The 19,829-nt window shown below is 44.1% G+C and overlaps 1 protein-coding gene across 1 annotated transcript; it reads left to right on the top strand.

The window, feature by feature from the left end:
- Positions 1 to 5,953: 5,953 nt before the first annotated feature.
- LOC139201164 (cyclin-dependent kinase inhibitor 1B-like) lies at positions 5,954 to 6,885 on the top strand. Its single transcript, XM_070830418.1, has 2 exons — positions 5,954 to 6,602; positions 6,770 to 6,885. Exons 1-2 carry the CDS (start codon positions 6,020 to 6,022, stop codon positions 6,883 to 6,885), a joined length of 699 nt encoding a protein of 232 aa, XP_070686519.1. The 5' UTR covers positions 5,954 to 6,019.
- Positions 6,886 to 19,829: the final 12,944 nt, after the last annotated feature.

Below are 19,829 nucleotides of genomic sequence, written 5' to 3' on the forward strand. Positions count from 1 at the left end.
GAAGCTGTTCAGTGAAATGTTTCAGTTGCAGGCGGAGTGCATCATTAGGGAGGAAACAGTGGCTAACTCATCCAGGAAATCACTGCGGTCGGGTGTGCCAGCTTCAAACTTGGGAGGCAGCACGCAGAGAAAACTGTTTTATAGGTGCCTCATATTGTTGTGGGATCAAATGGCCGTTTATCTTCTTCCTAAAGGGCCCTGTGGCGACGCCTGCAGCTCCTCTGAGACATCAAAAGGAGGAGCTGGTTCAGGGGACAGGTCCAGGTGGGGGGTGGGGGCCTCTAGTTCAGTGCTTGACAGGTGAAAAACATGAGCAACTCTGGGAAAGAGTTTAATTATTAGTTTTAAAACACCACCTGACAGTTTGTCTGCGGCTCAGACTGAAGTCACACTGTGGACAAACCGTCAGTCTGGTTTCAGCGCTTCCACAAAACATGTGTCCCAAAATCCACACACATGCAAACACACAGACTATTGTGCATTTCTGCAGGAGCCAGATTGAAATATACAGAAAATCTTAGAAGAATCTTCGCTCAGAAATGAAATGATAACCATTTGAAACAGACCAAAGCACAGCGCGAGGGATTTTACTGCACAGGTTTTCTGTCAGTATTATCTTCATTTACCAAAAGTGAGCGACTGTATGCAGAAGTTTAGGGAAATAAAGGATGTTGGAGGAGGGAAAAGATGTTTTTCTTACTGATTTATATCTTTAAAAAATCCTTTAAACTTCACAGATAAAGCTCCCTGATGATGTTGGTGTTGGTTATTGGGTGCATTCAGGTGTGTGAGCTGATTCTGAGACTGTATGAAGAGTTGAACAGTTAATGAGCAACGATTTAAATTAAATGAAGCTAAATGAGAAATACTAGTAAGTGGTACAAAGTAGGAAGTCTGGCTCCACAGAATAACTTCCTGTCACCTGGAGGATGCTTCTGTGTTTTCTCACCTGGATCATAATGATGCTCTAACAAAGCTGCAGCCTGCACAGATTTCAGCAGCTCTAACCAGAACCAGGAAGAGAGAACACGTGAGAGCACTTTTAGCATCATTACCTTCAACACTGGGGGCTGATTTTGAAAGTCTGTGCAGTGTTTTAGCACCTTCACACCTTATTCCAGGTCATGTTGTCCTGGATTTACTAAAAATGAACCTCAGAGAGCAGCCGTCTGCTAAAACTAACCTCAGAATCAGACGTTATCTTTAGGATCTTGGCTTTGAATCACTTTGACCTTTTTTATTTTACTGTTTTATTGTTCTTATTTATTGGTACATGTTTTACTTCTTCTGTCTTTTCTTTTGATACCTGTGTTATTGATTTTATTTAGTTGCTTGTAAAGCAGTTTTACGTATGAGAGGTGCCGTATAGATAAAGTTATGAAGTGGCTTCTGTTTGCTTTTATTTTTATATTTATAAATGAGACACATACAAACAGACATTCACTCATTCACTTGTGCACCAATAATAACTAACAATAAAAATAAAAGAGCAGCAGCAGTGAGTGGTGCAAGTGTTGTAATGTTCATATTTATTTATTGCACACAGTGACCACAGGTCACCTGTGAGGTGTGTGGATGGTGGTGTTGAGTTAGAATTTTAATATTGTCATAAAATGTTTTAGGCCTTCTCAAATAAGTTACTAAGATAAGGTCACAGAAGTGGCTTCTCCTGTATTGTTTTGAGAAGCAGATGGACAGAATGTACCAGACAGACCCTGATTGTAGTGCTTTTGTTGTGCAAAACATATTCTAAAGTTGGATTATAGATACACGCCTTTGCAAACAACACCCACAGCAGTTAGATTACCATAAAATCACTACAGGATGTGACGCACGAGCCTAAACAGCACATCAGAAAAGCTTACGTACTTTAGGATGTCCAACAAGCATTTAAAAATGAGATGTTTGAATCAGTTTGAAGCTCCTCTGATGAGTCTGTAGTGAAGATGTCATCCAGTGTGGTTAGTGGGAGTCCAATGATGTTCTGGTGTGTATTTATCCCTTGAGGAAGGTCCCACTTTGAGATACAACATGTTTTCTTGCAGGGGGTCCTGGACAAGACGGCAGCATCAACACACACAGTAGAGAAAAGCTACACAAGCCAGTTTTCACATTAAAAAAAAACAAAACTTTACTTTATTTTCTCATATATGAAGCACTTTCTCCTGAAAACGTGGCTTCATGCACTCTGTGTTCTCTCCTTCGTCCTGTTGTCGATCCTAACAGAGAACGACGTGCACGTTCATCAGCGAGTCATCGGGGAAACTTACTGGACGTTAAATTGAATAAAAAGAAATGTGATTGAACCCAACAGGAGCTTCTGTTCAGCAGAATGTTTCATGTGAATCTGATTTACCTTTAACTTGTTCTTTGATTTCAGATACACGCCGTCCAAACCTGTTTTTGGGTCTTTGGTTTATGTTTAACCCTCAAGGCAGTGGAGGTATGAGTGTGTGTGTGTGTGTGTGTTTAAAGACAAAAGAATCCAGGCAGGTCGGAGCTGACTGACAGCTCTGACATTATCTCCCATCTGAAATCACTGTCAGCTTCACTAAGTCTTCACATTGCAAGCAAATTATATATGCATCATCAGATAGAGATATTTAGCACACATTCACCAGCCTGATGCTGCACAGTGTCGAGTCCCCGTCTAGGAAGAAGATGTTCCCTCCCCGACCCAATTACAGAAGCAACTGTTAAACAACAAGCTAGATCATTTATTACAGGAGGAACAACTGAATAGGAAGCACTGGCTGCAGGGTGAACACAGGCCAAAACAACAAACCAAAGAGTCCTAGATCCTGAAAAATAGAGTGCTGACTAATCCCATAAGCACACACACTCCAGAGCTGCCTCCCCGGGCTAAAAGAAAGACAGGAGGAGAAAATCATCTATTTACACTAAGAAAACAAAGGTTCTTACTACAAGCACAGATGAGTCGAACGCTGCACAGGTGAGCAGGTAGTGAGGTAGATACTGGAGCAGGGGGAACCATATCTGCCCTCCTGGTGACAGAGGAAGTGAGGAAGGACATCGTGGTGGAGGTGTAGCAGTGCACCTTCATCATCATCATCATCTTTGGCAGGTTGAACTTCAGGAATCTGAGCTTTTTTTTTTACTTTCTCTCCCTTTTTTCACGGCCTTCAGCTGATAAAGGAGGAACAGAAGTCTGACTAACTTGATTCTTTACATTATTACAATCACTTTTTGTGTCTAATGATTAAATATGCAAGTTATGTATTATCTATTTAATGATAATGATAATTTACATACATTTCCACAACAGGAATCTGAACATTAGATAAAAACAGGCTCCAAATTCTTGTTTTCATCCATAAATCAGAAAAAAAAAAAATACAGTTTTCGCTGTTTTTAGGAATAAAATGTTTTTCAAACTCAGCTGTGAGCAAAGCCGTCTTTATAAAGCTTCAGAGTTTGGTGTCTGCATGTTCTGCTGGGAAAAAAAAGAAGAAATCAGCAAAGACAAACAGATGAAGTTAAGTAAAATAAACAGCTAAATGTGTATTTTGGATGTTTTCTCTCCACTAGTTTGAAAGTCGTGGAAGTAAAACAGCCCAGAAAACTAAAAACTGAGCAGTAAATTATAAAATGATGTCTTTGACTCTTACTAGAGTAATTACAGGGAATATTAAAGGGATAAAAGTGGATATTTTATTTCATAATCAATGAGATAAAATGTATTTTCACTGAAAACTCACTCTGCTTTAACGTGTAAGAACCACTAGAGGGAGCCAACACACAACACATAGTGTGTGTGTGTGTGTGTGTGTGTGTGTGTGTGTGTGTGTGTGTGTGTGTGTGATGTTTCAGACATTAATCACTGATTAATGAACAAAGACAGTCTGATCGTATCAGTTTCATCAATAAAAGAGCAGCAACAATGAAGAAAACAAGACGTAGAAGAACCTGATCATGTCTCATCAGCCAACGTGCTGATCAATGACGTCAGGAGATTCCTTTATTGATTACTGATCACTCGGACGATGAGTCCTTCTGTGTGTGTCCAGGTGTTTTTACCATGATGATTACTCAAGTAATACAATAATTATAAAGAAACAACAACAGGGTGGGACGGGATGGAAACATTATGTGGATTATTGATTATTGCACAGCTGTCCGTGGATTGATTGAGTACTTTAAACTTTATTTTATTTAAGTTTTGAGTTCGCTTCATTTCTATTTTATTTATTTACCTGATCTTTATTTTATTCATTAAAGTTCTTATCTTATCTTATGCAGCATGTTATAAAAGACCAGAGTGTGTTAAATGAAAGCGTGATCAGATCAGGATCAATACTCATTTCATATTCCTGTCCAGACTTGTGTAAATATTTATTCATCATTACAACATATATTTATTTACTATTGCTTATTTTCTACTGTTGTTTTCTTTATTCTTTCTTTATTTTTCTATTACTTGTTGCTGCTGTAACATGTTGAATTCCCCCTTTGGGGATCAATAAAGAAAAGTCTAAAGTCTTACTTGTCCATTGTTCTATTTCAGCTTCCTCTTAATAATATTCTTATTAATATCCTTATTATTATTTTAGTTTTCCTTTACTCTCTTTTGTTCTGTTGTTTCTTCAGGTTTCCTTCCTGTTTCAGTTCATCTCCAGGTTTTTGGATTTTCTTCAGATTGTTTTTAAGTTTTTCTTTTCTTTTTCCTGATGGTTGTACTTTCTACCATCCTGTTTGGCTTCACTTCACTTATTTGATGTATTTTTTTCTGTTTTCATTCCTGTGTGTTCTGTTTCTTAATTTTTCTGATGGAGGATCAATAAAGAAAACAATAAGTCTTTACTTCAGCACTGATGCTGCAGTTCTGTTTCCAGCCACTTCAGGTCGCTGTGGCCTCATTACCCACCACAGTCTGACCTGAGATCAGCAGCTCATTCTAACTTTATCTGATGTGATATTCAGCCCACAGTGAGCTGAAGCCCAGTAAGTGATCAGTGATCGAAAGGATCCACGTCCCAGCCCGTGATCCTCCTCCAGGCCTCACACACACACACACACACATTAGTGGTGATTCACACCTGAGAGCTGAACAGAGAAGTGAACATCTCAAGCTGCGTTTCTTTGTCTGTCAGTGTGTGGAAGTGAGTTGTGATTCACAGTTTAATCAGATTACAGTAATCTGACCCTAACAACATAAATGATCACAATCTAAGATCGATCCTGTTGACTCATTTTCATTCTCTGTCACTTCCCTTCCTCTCACTGCAGCTCTGCGCTCTTGCTTGTGCGTAAAAGCCAGAGCGGTGATGTTGGTGTGAAAGTCCTGAGTGAAGATAAGACGTGACCCGAAGAGCTCATAGGTGGTGGTGTTGTTGTGGTGAGGGAGGGGAGGAAGAGGGAGGAGGAGGAGGGGAGGGTGCATGCACTGTGCATGTGTGGAGCAACAGTAAGGGGTCAAACATCGGACAGAGGTTTCATCCAAGGAGGTTAAGTTCCTTTTTAGATTTGTTTCTATCAAGATGGAGAAAATGGATGAAGTTTGATGGGACAGCCGTGTCCGATAATGGGTGCAGAGGAACCACAGGTCCCCCCCCCCCCCCCCCCAGAGAGCGACCTGAAACTTGCAGCTCATCACTTTGACGGAGACTTCGGGAAAGTCCTGACAGAGAGAGAGAGAAGGTTGAGAGAAGGAATCAAAACGCTGCGCTTCACTCGGCGCACAGCCAAGTAAACACCAGGGGCCGATGGGAAATCAGGGTGGGGGTTGTGCGTGTGTTTTTTTTTTTTTTTTTTTTGGAGAGGGTCGGGCTTCAGGCAGCCAATGAGAAAGTGGCCAGAGGTAGCAGCTCTGACTGACGAGCTGTCCTGAGGTTATATACTCCACCTCTGAGCACGGAGGTACATTTAAACGGGACTGAGTGACGGAGAGAGAGAGACGAGGAGAAAGAAGCACCACAAACACCAGCAGCAACAACAACAACACCACCTGGTTCTCTCCGATCAGGGATCGATCAGGGAGTTTGTTTTTTGTTTTTGTTGGATGCTTGCTGGAGATATTTTGGAGATGTCCAACGTCCAGTTATCGAGCATCGCGCTGGAGAGGCTGGTGGCCCGGAGGACCTTCCCTCTCCACAGGCGCACCAGCGTCTGCCGCAACCTCTTCGGCCCGGTGGACCACGACGAGCTGAACCGGGAGATGAAAGCCAAGCTGCGGGAGATTTCCGAGCGGGACCAGCAGAGATGGAACTTTAATTTCGAGGCCAACACCCCGCTGGTTGGGGATTACGAGTGGGAAGAGGTGCCCGTGGAAAAGAGCCCGGCGTTTTATCAGGACTCTGTACAGGACGACAGGACCAGGGTGCCCGCGACGCCCGTCAAGCAGGCGCCCTCTTCCTCTTCTTCCTCCTCCTCCTCCTCCTCCTCCTCGGACTCTGCCCTCCCGGAGAGCCCCCGCATGGATGTACTGGAGCGCTTGGCTCTGCCCGAGAGCAGCAGCAGCCCGTGCCCGGCGGAGGTCAACCAGGAGAACCGCACAGACAAGCTGAACTCAGGGAAGCCGCCTCACAGACAGTGTGCCAGACGCAAGAGGACGACCAGTGCTGACAGCAACACGCACATCACAGGTAAATATGGTGAAGCCTCACATTTGGAACCTGTGCGCTCTCTGCGCTCCGTGTCCAGATGATGACCCCCAAACCCTCCCTCCCTCCCCCAGTGTGTCTGACGCTCTTCTCGGTGTCACCCAAAGTGGATTCTTGTGTCCTAACCCTGCTTCTCTGGTTCCCCTCAGACTTCTTCGTGAAACGAAGGAGGGCCGCTGATAGAAAACCTAATGATCTGAGCGCTTGCCACCTCTCCAAGTCTCCAATCCCGGTGGAGCAGACTCCACGGAAGAGGATCCGCTGAAGGTACGAAGCTTCTCTTCTCTTTTTAAAACCCATTTAATCAAATCTTAAGTGGCAGCTTTGCTTCTCTACACACCAAACAGTTCATTATTAGATGTCTCTCTTTATAGAGGACGACACATCTCTGTAATAATTCTTACTTCTGTTGTGTTTTTCATGCGTAAAATGTAAAAGTGATCCAGAGAGCGCAGGCTGTCTTATCAGGGAGGGAGGGAGGGAGGGGAGGAGGGGGGAGGTTTGTGGTGGTGAAATCGCAGTAGTAGTGATAGTAGTAGCTGTAGTAACACTGCTGGTTGGGGGAGGGGGGACGTGCGTCACGATGTGGCGGGAAAAGGCACGGGTAAAGGGTGACGCCTGCTGCTGAGGTTACGTCTCCGGTTTCCTCGGAAGACTGACTCGCGTCTTTCTCCGGATTGAGCCGCAGACTCACCGTGTTTCTCTCCTTCCTTTCTCCCTCCAGGTGTTTTTTTTTTTTTTTGCACTATTTTCCTGCGCATTTTCTTTCGAGGACCACGCTGAGGACGTGTCTCCCTGCTACTAAGAGAAAAGAGGGGACGGTGTGGGAGAACGGAGCCCGACCGGCCGGCCGACCGGCTGGCTGCTGCTGGTGCCGCCTCGGCTCGGTGCGCCCCGGCGGAGCGTAGCCTCGAGCACCGGAGCCTCAGCCTCTCAGGACTGAACGGTTTGGGGGAGGGAAGGGGAAGGGAAGGGAGAGAAATTGACTTCTATCCAGTACAAATGTAGCATTCATTGTTGCTTTTGCATACAGCCACTCGACAGTGTTAAATGTTTTAACATCTGTGCAATCCTAAATTACTTTAAAAGAATTGTCTACACTGGCCAAAAGTGTACAGCTTTATAGAGACAGTAGCTTATAAATGTTTATTTCTGTTCAGTTCTGTTATTTCTCCTGTAAATGTATATTTTTAAGACTATTCTAACTTATAATTTATTTATGTTTCTTTATATTTGTTCAATGCCTTGTTGATTTAGCCAAAGGGCATGTTGTTATTTTTATTTTTATTCTTATTTTATTTTATTATTTCCATTTATTTTTGTATTGTGATGTTTTGCAATCATGTAGCTCACCCCCCCACCCCCACCCTCCTTCATAGTAGTCCACACTTGAAAAATAGGTTTCTTTTGTGTTTCTGAGCCGTTTTGTGTGTGTGTGTGTATGCAAATGTGTGTGTGTGTGTGTGTGTGTTTTCATACAAGTGCCCTAATTATGTCTCGCAAAAGATGAGAATAAAATATTTTTCACTTCAACTCTAAGCAGCCTGTTGTTTGTGTTTTTAAATCAGCCTTAGTGTTTCCTGTATGTGTATTTATTAACATATGGAGAAGAAGAAGAGACTGTTTCGGACTTTCTTTCGTGGATTCTGGCTCCTGATGTGCAGTGGATCTAATTTTAGAGGTGATTTATGATGTTTCTGCAAAGAAAAGCACAATGAATCCACGCAGTGTTATCACAGACTCGTATGACTGCCCTCCCCCGGTGTGGTGGGAGGTTGGGGAGGGAGGGGGGAGACGCAGGTACATTACTTCTCTCTGAGCTCCTCCTGTATCTGTCTCCCTCTGTGGGCTCTCATATACCTTGCGGGGGGAAAACGCATTCAGACGTGCAGCGTGGCAGCTGCGGGATATAGGCTGGGATTTAAAGGCCCTTTCGCCCCTCTAAAGAAGCAGCAGCTGCCTTTGGATCCCCGCTTTGTCCGCCACGGAGACACCCCCACATCCACCCGCACTCAACAAGCCCTCTAAAGACCCACTCACACACAGTGTTTACCCCTCCGTGGACACACCGGGCGTGGAGGCCACCTGCCAGAGCTGCAGAAAGAAAACTACTAGTCTTTGTAATTGTCCTCGTCTATTGAAACAAACCATTCAGCAGGTCATACTTGCAAGTTTACCCTTAATTGAAAGAAGCCAAACGCAGCAGCAGCCCCCCCGGACCGTGTGCCAGTGCGCGGCTCAAAACAAAAGGCGCATTTCATCATTTTATTCCGCGAGTTTCTCCGTGTGCTCGAGTCGCCCCGACTTGTCTGACACGAAGTGTTTGGATGAAAATGGAGACTTTTGATGGGCCAGAGTGACTTTGTCAGCTCCGCGCAGCCATAAGCTCCGACGGGCTTGTTCTGATTTCCAACACAAAGCGCTCTCCGGCTCCATTCTTTCCTTTTTGTTGCCATATGGCAAATCCATGTAGACATAGCCAAGACCCATTCAGTCAGCCACAGAATGTCCTGCATCACAGAACAAAAGACACTTTGTCTGGCTGCTCTATTGATACGGATGGGCGAAAAAAATATTATAATTAATCTATGGCTATATCCAGCTAATTAACGCCCATATGCCCGCGGGGAGCTGCGGGGGCCATTCAGTGTAGTTTTAAATTCTCAATAGTTTACATGTTAAAGACAACAGCTGTTCATGTGTTACTTTAATGAAGTCCCGTCTATGTTGGAGACTGGACACATTCAAGGGCTCAGGTCCCCCCTCGGAGTTAAAGGGGTCATCTGCCTTTATTTGTCCCTACAGCTGTGCAACTATATAGAAATTGCCCCAATAAATAGAACTCAAAATCGCATTGGGTTTCCTCAAAAGAGGGTTTTGAGTTCGAGCCACTGGGAAGGTCGCAGGTTAAGGCCTGAAATTCAGCTCAGTAAGCTTCTCTTTAAACAGAGAGAGAGAGAGAGAGAAAACAGTAAATCATCTTCATCAGGCCGCTCATGCATGATAAGTTGGATTTGTCACAAATGATCCAGAGCTTCATCTTCATCACACTCCACAGAATATGCTGCATGACAATTATGACTTCATCCAGCCCCGCTGCTGTATGTGTGATGGACACGGAGGAAAAAGATGACAGCTAACATACAGGGCTCATTACCAGGCCCAGCACAATACAACAGAATCAACCCAAGCAGCTGCTGATGGAGAGAATCAGCCTGGTGACCTTTGTCTCAGTCAGCAGGGGGAAAGAAAAAAATCCCAATCTGATGTTATCTGAATTGGGATTAATCAGTTAAAATAAGACTATAATAAATCTACACATGAGCTCTGGAGCTTCTAACAGGCCTTCAGGCGTTTAAACTGTGCACACAAATGAAAGTAAAACAGTTTTTATTTATTGGAAATGAGTAATAAAAAGAAACAGAAACGAATAAATTCACATCTGAGTCTGTTAATTCCCCTTTTATCAGTGTCAGAGAGAGAGAGAGAGAGAGAGAGAGAGAGAGGCTGAAATCTAATAAAATCTCATCAGTGTTTAATAAAACGCGTCGCTTGTTCCCCCAAAACGCTGCTTCCTCTCCGGGCCTGGGGGGTGGTGGTGCTGGGGGGGGCAGCAGAGGACTTCATGCAAATGTTGCAACTAAAAATATAATTTCAGGGAGAGAGAGAGAGAGAAAACCACATTTTCCTCCCAAAACACACAATTATCAGGACGGTCTGCAAAGACTGCAATTAAATATAGAAAGGAGGAAAATCAGCCGGGGGTGGGGGGTGTGTGTGTGGGGGGGGAATTAGCATTTTCCATGACCATCTGGCATCGGCGCAGGCGACAGGGAACAAAGGATGGAGAGGAGAGGCGAGTGTGCCATCGCATTGACCTGCAAATGAGGCTTTGTCACCGAGTTAAAGCTCCCTGACCCCCTTTACCCCCCCATCCCCAAAAAAAGACTTTTTTTTTTAACCTATAGTGTGAAGGATGGAGGCCTGGGCTCAGGTCTGAGTGTCTTCAGATCAAAACTGTCCACAAGTGATTCACTGCAGAGAGCAAACTCAGCTGATTCTGCGTCCAATTATCTGATTTTCGTTCAATTAAATGAGAATTTCAGAGTCACGGTGTCTGTTTCTGCAGGTTTGTCTGAGTTATTAACGCCAAATAAAGCTAATTATTCCTCCTGGCTCTGATTTTCAGGAGTAAAAATAACATTAATAAAGGACTCTGATCAGACTTCACTCTCTGATAATAATGTTAGTTCATCCACATTCTCCAAACGCTTTGTTTGCGTCAATGCTGCAGCCAATGACATGAAAGTGGGTGATGTGTGTGTGTGTGTGTGTGTGTGCAGAGGGGGGTGTTGGACACCTGTGGACCCCCCCCCCCCACACACACACACTTCAGGAGTGAAGTGGGCAGACAGAGGCCCACGTGTTTGCATAAAGGTGATTGTATCCGGAGGAGGGATCTGTTGTTTGTGTGTTTCTTTCTTTCTTTGTGTGAGAGAGAGAGAGACAGAGAGAGAGAGAGACAGAGAGAGAGAGTGCGCAAAAAAAACAAAAAGTGCACCTAAAGTGCATCACAGGAGTTTAACACTAAACACATCAGTGGATTAAAACACAACAAACCCTGCAGGAAACATCAGCTCTGCATAAAAAAACCTTCCACATGTTGTGATTATCACGGAGACAGTAAAAGTCCCGATAAGGAAGCAGGTCAGGGTAGTTCTGGTTCCTCTGGATGCAGACTGTGTTTTTTTTCTTCTTCTTCTTCTTCTTCGCCTCTCCTGGGCCTTTCTCCCTTTACATCCACTCAGTATTCATGCCCGTGGATAACAAAGAGCGCGGCTCAATCCACGCAGGAGGCGGTGTGACAGGGAACTCGTGGCAGCTTTTCAAATATCTTCTTTCTGTCTCCTCCTTTTCTTTGCATCTCGACTTTGGTCTCGGTTGGAAGAAGGAGGAGGAGGAGGAGGAGGAGGAGGAGGAGGCTTAATCAGCCTCCCACCTCAATCTCTAATTCACTTTGCTCTCCCCACGCATCAAGGGGATCGGATTTAACGCTGCCCAGAAGAAAAGCAGATCCTTTACAGTGTTTCACAACGCGAGCGGCTTAACGTCCAGTCTGGGCTGCAGGTCCGACTGGTGGCGGAGAGGTGACACTGATTCACATGTTCACATACTTCTGGAGCCTTTAATGTTCTTATTGATGCAGGATATGATGAATGAACGACTTTTAACCCCTTCTGGACTCATTGAAATTAACATTTTTGTATTTTCCCCCCACTAATTCCGTTTCATCACCAGTGGCTGGAAGGCCCCAGAGAGTCTGCATTAACTCTGCAGGTTTTCCATTTGAAATGATTCACCACTGACCTGCAAGAATTTGAAATGAATGCATGCACACTGCAAAAAAAACAAAAACCAAAACAAAAGAGAGGTGTGTTCTGGTCCAGTTTCTCTCTCCAACATGCTGAGTTTTTTATTTGTGAGGCAGATTAAGATAAACTTTTACAGAATTATAACCAAAGGACACAAGAGAGAGAGAGAGAGATTTCCACACCAGTTTAATTAACTTAACCCTTTCATGCATGGAGGTCACTGCGGTGTGCAGCTGTTCAAGAGCTGTTTTCTTGTACATGCATGAGTTTTGATGGCGTAGCTGCACATCAGCCACTACAGTGAAGCTACTGCATCATCTCATGCACTCAGAGTGAAGCCAAGATGGTTGACAGACAGCCACAAACACAGAGTTTCTGTTCAAACCTTCTATAAAAAGAAACCCCTGCAGGTAAGAAAAATATGGTGACATCAAGTAACATCTAAGGAGTCATGCAACTGCTAAAATTTGGGAGGAAATTATGATTAATCACATGTCCACTGAAGTGTAAATATATCTTTATAAAATATGGGCTGAGAAAAACTTAGTAAAGGATCATAATTCATGCATGAAAGGGTTAAGGTGGACATTTTTAAAGAGGTTAAAGAGCATCATGTTGGGGATTTGGTGCCAAACAGCAGTAAAGATCTGCCACTGAAGCGCCCAAAAACATTTTGAAATATTGGAAAAAATCTATATATTTTGTTATAATTCAAATGGACAAAAGTCTGAAGACACACACACACACACACACACACACACACACTGTGGAGGCATCACAGGGGTCTACTATAAAAACAGCTAAATGGAATGCGGCCATCTTAATGTTATGAGCCACACCTGCAAATTTTTCACCTGATGATGAAGTTAAAATGTGAAAAACAGGAATATAATGGCTGCTTATCTGTGTTGTTAGGTGTTTTTATAATATCCTGAATATTTCACAGCAGCACACGAGAGATCACAGAAATATAATTCTGATTGATTAGAAATATGTCAACATTTTAACACCCCAGTCAGCTGTAAACACACACACACACACACACACACACAGACACTGGTCTCCTCCGTGGCTCCATCAATACATTGGTGAGTGTTGGACTCCCACGCCGGACACACAGCGCGACTATTGAACGCCTTCGCAGCACAGAGGTCACGTAAATTTGTCTCAGCTGACACATGAAGGTGCAGAGCAGCCGCTGAAACCTGCTCTTCCTTTTCACACCAACCACACAGAGAAGCTCAAGAAAAGGCCTCTGAATTTGAGTGTGATGCTCCTGAAAAAAAAAAAAGCCCTGTGTTATCTACTAATAGCTCCCACTGATTGATTGATTGATTGATTGATCTTTAACTTCCTCTCAAAAGTCAGTTTCTGCATCGTGAGGCTGTTTGCACGGGAGAAACCTCAACAATGAGAGTTTCCGAGGCCGAAGCTGACAGCAGATGATTTAATCCGACTGTGCTGCTTGTGGTCGCTGAAAGGCTGGCGGCATGTCAGCGTTCACAGGAAGTCATGTTGAGACAAGCCGTCAGAGCGGCGGCCCACGCTCAGGCCGACAACATGCGGCCCACTGCGGCCCTTTGAGCCTCGCACACACTGTACCTATCACGGGCCGCATAGCTGCACTCGGGAGCGATGGCTTTACAACCAGAGAGCCATATGCAGCTCTGCAGGAAGGGGCCTGCCTCATTGTGGCGGTAATTGGACAGAGAGGAGAGAGGAGGAGACACAGATAGTGCGATGACACTTGAGAAATGAGATCTAACTCCATCCCAGCGCCAGTCCTGACAGCCAGAGTCCTCCACCTCCATTCTTCCCCTCTCTCCCTTTGTCTGGATGCTTTTCAGGCCCTCTGAAACAAACCTGTTCCCCTTCACATCCCTTCCTTTGCACGGGATGTGAGTCCTCTGTTGAGCGGCTGCTGTCTCTGTTTTATCTGTCCGTCCATCCATCTCTGACGCCTCTCCTCCTCGCTCCTCTGTCTCCTCCCTGTCCCTTCCCATTGGCAGGGCAGTTTTCTTCTCCTTCAATCATCTTGGCTCATAAAACTTGGGGAGGAGGGCGAGCAGGCTGTGTTTTCAGGGCTGGCTACACCGCTATGGGTGCACTGACTCGGACTAATGCTATTCACGCCTCACATTTGCTCGCCAGGTCCTGTGAAAAGGGATGGCCACGGCAGCCTTTATGAGACACACAACAAAGGACCATCATTCATCAGGCAGCAGAGCGCCGAGGAGCTTGCTCTCGTCCCGCTAGCGAGCCCTCGGCTGCTTCTGCTAGCATCCGTGGACGGACGTGGAAACTTTATTTTTTGAAAAAAACGGCGACTTTCAAGCTGAGAAAAGTTGATGAGGAGATGCTGAAATGTCAGAAAATGTTCTTGTTTTGTTTGCAGGAAGTTTGATCTGTGCTGATGTGTGTGTGTGTGTGTGTGTGTGTGTGTGTGTGTGTGTGTGTGTGTGTGTGTGTGTGTGTGTACGACAGACACGCACTATGACTGAGCGTCTGGTGGCGATATAGATTTACAGCCGTACCCCCAAGGTCACCAAGCCACTATTAATCTTCACCTTTCCTTGGCTGCTCCTTCACTCGAGGCCAGAGGCTTTGGAGGCCTGTTGGCAGCTCACAACAATACCCAGAATGCCGCGGGGCCTTGTCAGCCCGTCCTAATTTGTGGCTGTGGTCCTGCGGTTGAATTCAGCCGCCGCTGGCTGCTTGACCTGCTGTATTCTGTTGGCGGATTAGCAACATCTTTTAGTCTCCGTGCAGGGAAACACCATTGGACTGATGCGCAGCCTGCAATTACACAGCAGGACACACACACACACACACACACACACACACACATAAATGTTTATAGATGGGTGGATGAATAGTCTGCTCAGTAGGGAAAGAGAAGCAGGTGATGTGGCGGTAGCTGCTTTGAAGAAGACTTAAGAAAGAGGGAGAGAGGCAGCCTGAAGGGGAACTGTCGCAGTGTGTGTGTTTGGGGTTTTGTACGTCCACAGTGGGCATTCACTCCACATTGTGTACATGGAAATCAATGTATCGAGGGGCGGCTTATCTCCACAGAGATGCCACTGTATCAGAATACCAGCAGACGCCTGACAAGGATGAATATGGCCACATTTTTCCAATGCAGATCCACGACAGGGTGATGCTCGGAGGGTGTGACCGTGCTTTTGTTCTGCAGAGTGATTGATGATTGTTGATCATCTGCATAAAGGATTTGTTGTTTTTTTTTGCAAGAGAGCTACATCGTTTTCTTTCAAATCCGTCTCTTGCAAGACCACGTAATCAATTTAAAAAGCTGGTGTAGATTTGAGATAATCAATGTTAAGAGCTTTTGAACATCCAGGCTGAAAAGCTCAGACCTGGACTCCCAGCATGCACCGCTCTGCTGTCCTCGTCCTCTGGGAAGATGCTGCAAGAAGACGGTTTCCTCACGATCGTTTTCCTTCGTTTCCTCTGTTGGATTTAAAGTTTTGTTTCTACAGTCACGTTAGGACCTGCATTCTTTTAATGAACAGCCCGAGATTATTCACAGATCAGCCGGAGGGTTCAGTCGGGTCTCAGAAGCGCCTTTAATTCAGGTTCACAGGTGGAATAATACAATGCAATACAACGCTGGGGCTCGTGACAGACCTTGGGGGGAGGTTCTGGCCAGAGGAGCTAAGAACTGGGTTTTCCAACAGATTTTAAAGGGCAGAGTATCACAATATCACACGTAACCATTGTTCGATTGGTCCGGTGGTTGTCTGCGTAGGCATGTGTCTAGCAGGAATATGTTTACAGAACAAGAACTCTCTGTTTCTTACAATCAAGATGTTACATCTGCTTCTTAAAACACTAGAGGAGACACCAGCCTGTCAGCTCACACTGACCTGCACAACGTCTGACAAACATGTGAAACACTTTATGATTTAAACTTCTAATTAACATTGAAAACATTTTGTTGTAATATTCAATTCTAATGTAACAGTCGTGGCAGGGTGTCACGCTCCACCTGACTGGGGTGGAGATCGTAGCCGCACTAGAAGCAGCGGTGATTGCAGCTGTTTTGTTGTTTCACTGGAACTGCAACTGTTAAAGGGTTTCAAGTAACAAGGCAGGTAAGGAACAAAATGCAGATTTAAATTAAAAAAAAAAAAAAAAAGAAAGAAAAGTCTCCAGAGCTGCACACACACACACACACACACACACACACACACAGATGCATGCATTTGCACAATGTTATCCCAGAGTGAAACAAAAGAGCTAACACTGATAACAACAGGCAGATACGCAGCAGGTCAAGCGCAGATCAGAATTGGCAGCACAGCGCAGCGTCTTTCAATGCACACAAAGCCGTGAACGATGGGAAGAGGGAAATTGGCAAACCTAACATGGTCCCCTGCCATCGTCCCTCGCTCCCTCCCTCTGTTTCACAACAGATGCTATGTTCCATGAAGACACTGTCAGCTGCACAAGAATGGACTGAAATTTGTTGACAATGATGGTGGGGACAAAAAAAAAGGACAAAAAAAGAAAGAAAGAAACAAAAAAACGTCGTCAAAGTCAGCATCTGAGTTTACAATGACGACACAGGACCAGGGAGGAGGGCGAGCGTATGCACGGCCCTCTCTCCAGGAATAGGACCTATCGCTATGGAAACTCACCCCTACCCTTACCCCTGCCCCTCCCCACTACTATTACTATAGTACACACATACACGCACACACTTGTCAGCTGCAGGCCAGGCGCTGTCTGAGCCCAGATGGTGGCGAACTGCATAACTCACTTATCTGTCTCTGGCCTCTAAAGGAATGCTTAAAGGCCTCTCCAATTCCCAGCGGACGTCACCAAAAAGAGAGAGAGAGAGAGAGGGAGAGGCACGCCATCTGCTCCCAGACACCGCCGGCACCCCCCTTTCCTGTCCGTCCCCCCAAATTCATCCCCCCTTACACCTTCAACCCTCCTTGTGATCCCTGAGCCATTCCTGGAGAGTCACAGGGGGCTGCTGGGAAGAATCAGCATCATCTGATTTGTTAAGTTCAGCATCTCCACCGGAATAAAGCTGTCACGTTTAAAATGATGTCAACCAATCGTTTAACTCTTCACCTGAGAAAATCAGGCAGGAATGTATGAAACAAGGTGACACTGTGCATTAAAAGCACATGTTTGACCAGCAATTACAGTGTAGATCAATGGTTCTCTATGTTTTTTCTCTTAGAAGCCTTCAAAATTAAGCAACGTGCATTTGTGAAGAGGAATTTTTCCCTTTTACTGTGTCACTGTAGGGATTTTAAAGGCCAAAACAGGTCAAAGTATAAAGTTTTTCACAAGAAAATGTATCAAAATTATAGAAATAAGTTGTATTAGTATTACTTAATATGTACTTCTTAAGATAAGATCAACTTTATTGATCCCGAAGGAAAGTGCTTTGCCAGAGTACAGTACAAAGTTGACGCAACAAAACAAACATTAAATACAAAGTGTAAAGTGTCTAAAGAGAAAAGTGAAAAACAGAGAAATAGTGCCTAACAAATTAAATAAAATAAGTACAGAAGTTAGTGTAACTTGGTGTAAATATTCACTGAATCTAAAAAAACCCAGCCGGGCACATCTGCTCTCCAACTGTCTGACAAAAGTTAAATCTCAGCTACTTCTTGCTAGTTTAAAAAAAAAAAAGGAATAAACAAGTTTAAAACAGGTGACACCAGTAAGATCATTAAGATTTGATGTTGGTGGTGTCTTTTCCCATCGGTCTCTCCAGGAACTTTACATTTTAGCCATCATCAAAATAACTGTATTCTCAGTGCTGCAGAAGTCACACAGTCCCGAAAGACTTTATTTGCCAGATAGCTTCAACTCTTTGGTTTGAGGTTAGAGGTGGTTTTGGTTATAAAACTCTAAAAAACATCTGAATAACACACATTTCTTTTCTCGCAAACGTCCTGCCTCTGGGAGCAGGACAATCCTGAAAACATAACCCCGGGACAGAGAGAGAGAGAGACAGACTGGTTACTCTGAGCAGGGACAGTGCAGACCCGGGGTCACTGGGTTCAGTCTATACAGCCCTCTGAGCAGGATTCTTGGTTTGCAGACTGGGGCCTGATTTTCCATATAAACCCGCTGGAAATACATGTTGCAAGAGATGGTATAATGCTGAATACTGAAAATTAGACTGACAGACTTTAAAATCTTTATTTCATCAGATTTAACCCCTTGAAGGTCCTCAGAAATAATCACGTTAAAGATCCTTACACACATAAATGTGTATGCATAAAAACAAGCCATAAAAATGTTAAAAATCTTTCTTTTTTTAAAATTTTTTTAAAATAGTTTTTTAGACCAGCATCAGCCCTAATCATACATATCAAATTTTAATTAGTTTTTTAAAAAATTAACCCTTAAATTGCCATGTTTTTGTCATGATGCGCATCATTTTATGGTCTAAAATACACAAAAAATACATGAAAAAAATTGAGAACTCTGAAAAATTCACCATCTTGCAAAATTATAAGCAATATGCATGAAAAACTGATAAAATATGCTAAAAATAAAAATCATAACACACTAGAAAGTGCGGAAGACCCTCAAAGGGTTAAATCAGTGTATTCCTCTTTATTATACAACTAAACCTTTTCCTCTTGTCCTCTAATGTTAAACCTGGATGTGATGTTCGGTAGTCACTCTCCATCCTGTCTTTCCGGCCCTGATCCTTTTTTTTTTTTAACTCTTGGCTGCATCACTCTAACTTTTTGAGCCAAAAAACAGTTTCAGAGGAAAGAAAAGCTGATTTTAAGATTTTGCTGATCACCTTTAAAGCTCTTCATGGTTCAGCATGAAGCTCCGTCACTTCTGTTCTGTTCTTATCTCCATTACTGAATGTTTTATTCTTTCTTTTTTTATCTTAAAGGCCACGTTTTCCATCCTGTTTCAACCATACAAGCACTTTGTAGAGTTTATTGCTCTTCTTCTTCCTCTTATTATTATCACCACACAGACTTTCTGAGATTCTGCAGCAGCTTTAGTCTTTGCGTTGGTTGTGTTGCTACAAGTTTTGCCGCTGGAAAGACATGAAAGGCACAGAGATGGAACACTTAAAAGATGGCGGTGGAGGCCGTAGCATGTTCCACCTTCATCGCAGTGCCAACTCTCTCTTTACTCTCACTCTTTAAGCCCCTGATTAAACAGCACACCCTTCTCCACCTTGTTGCACATTGCTGCGCTGTTTAAAGAGGTGAAATCTGGTGAGATCCCCACCACCCACCGAGTCAAGTGTGGCTCAGGTGTGTGTGTGTGTGTGTGTGTGTGTGTGTGTGTGTGTTCACCACATGTGCATGCTGGTGTGTGGTCCGTCCAGTTCATGCAAGCACAATCAGATGGTTTTCTTGGACACACACACACACATGGAAAACAATAAATGTAGCTTTTCCATCCACAAGCAGTGAGAGAGCATGGTGTGTGTGTGTGTGTGTGTGTGTGTGTGTGTGTGTGTGTGTGAGGCTGTAGAAATGCATCTGCAGCCATAAACCACAAATAAGACCGAGGCTGCATCTGCTGTGTTTAAAGACGCTCAAATATTCTCTCTCTCTCTGGACGACCCGGCATCCACTGAATCAAAAAAACTGTTTTACAGAGTTTTCTACACACATTCAGGTGAATAAATGAACTATAAAAAGTAAAATATTACATTTACAGGCAGCATGGATTCAGCCACAGTTCCTGGGGATGTGCTGGAAACATCAGGTGTGTCCAGAGGTTGACCTTGATTCCAGTTGCAGTCCTCCCTCCCAGTTGCATGAAATCACAACAGCGATGATCAAACTGGGGACCAAACTGGGTGAGACAG

The sequence above is a fragment of the Pempheris klunzingeri genome, chromosome 5, assembly GCF_042242105.1.
Source record: "Pempheris klunzingeri isolate RE-2024b chromosome 5, fPemKlu1.hap1, whole genome shotgun sequence".
In the NCBI taxonomy this organism is placed as follows: domain Eukaryota; kingdom Metazoa; phylum Chordata; class Actinopteri; order Acropomatiformes; family Pempheridae; genus Pempheris; species Pempheris klunzingeri.

What these genes read in the sequence shown, in the direction of transcription:
- LOC139201164 (XM_070830418.1), top strand. Translation starts at nt 6,020, where the DNA reads ATGCTTGCTGGAGATATTTTGGAGATGTCCAACGTCCAGTTATCGAGC. An exon ending in CAGCAACACGCACATCACAG is followed by an intron (nt 6,603 to 6,769) that starts GTAAATATGGTG and finishes GGTTCCCCTCAG; the next exon opens with ACTTCTTCGTGAAACGAAGG.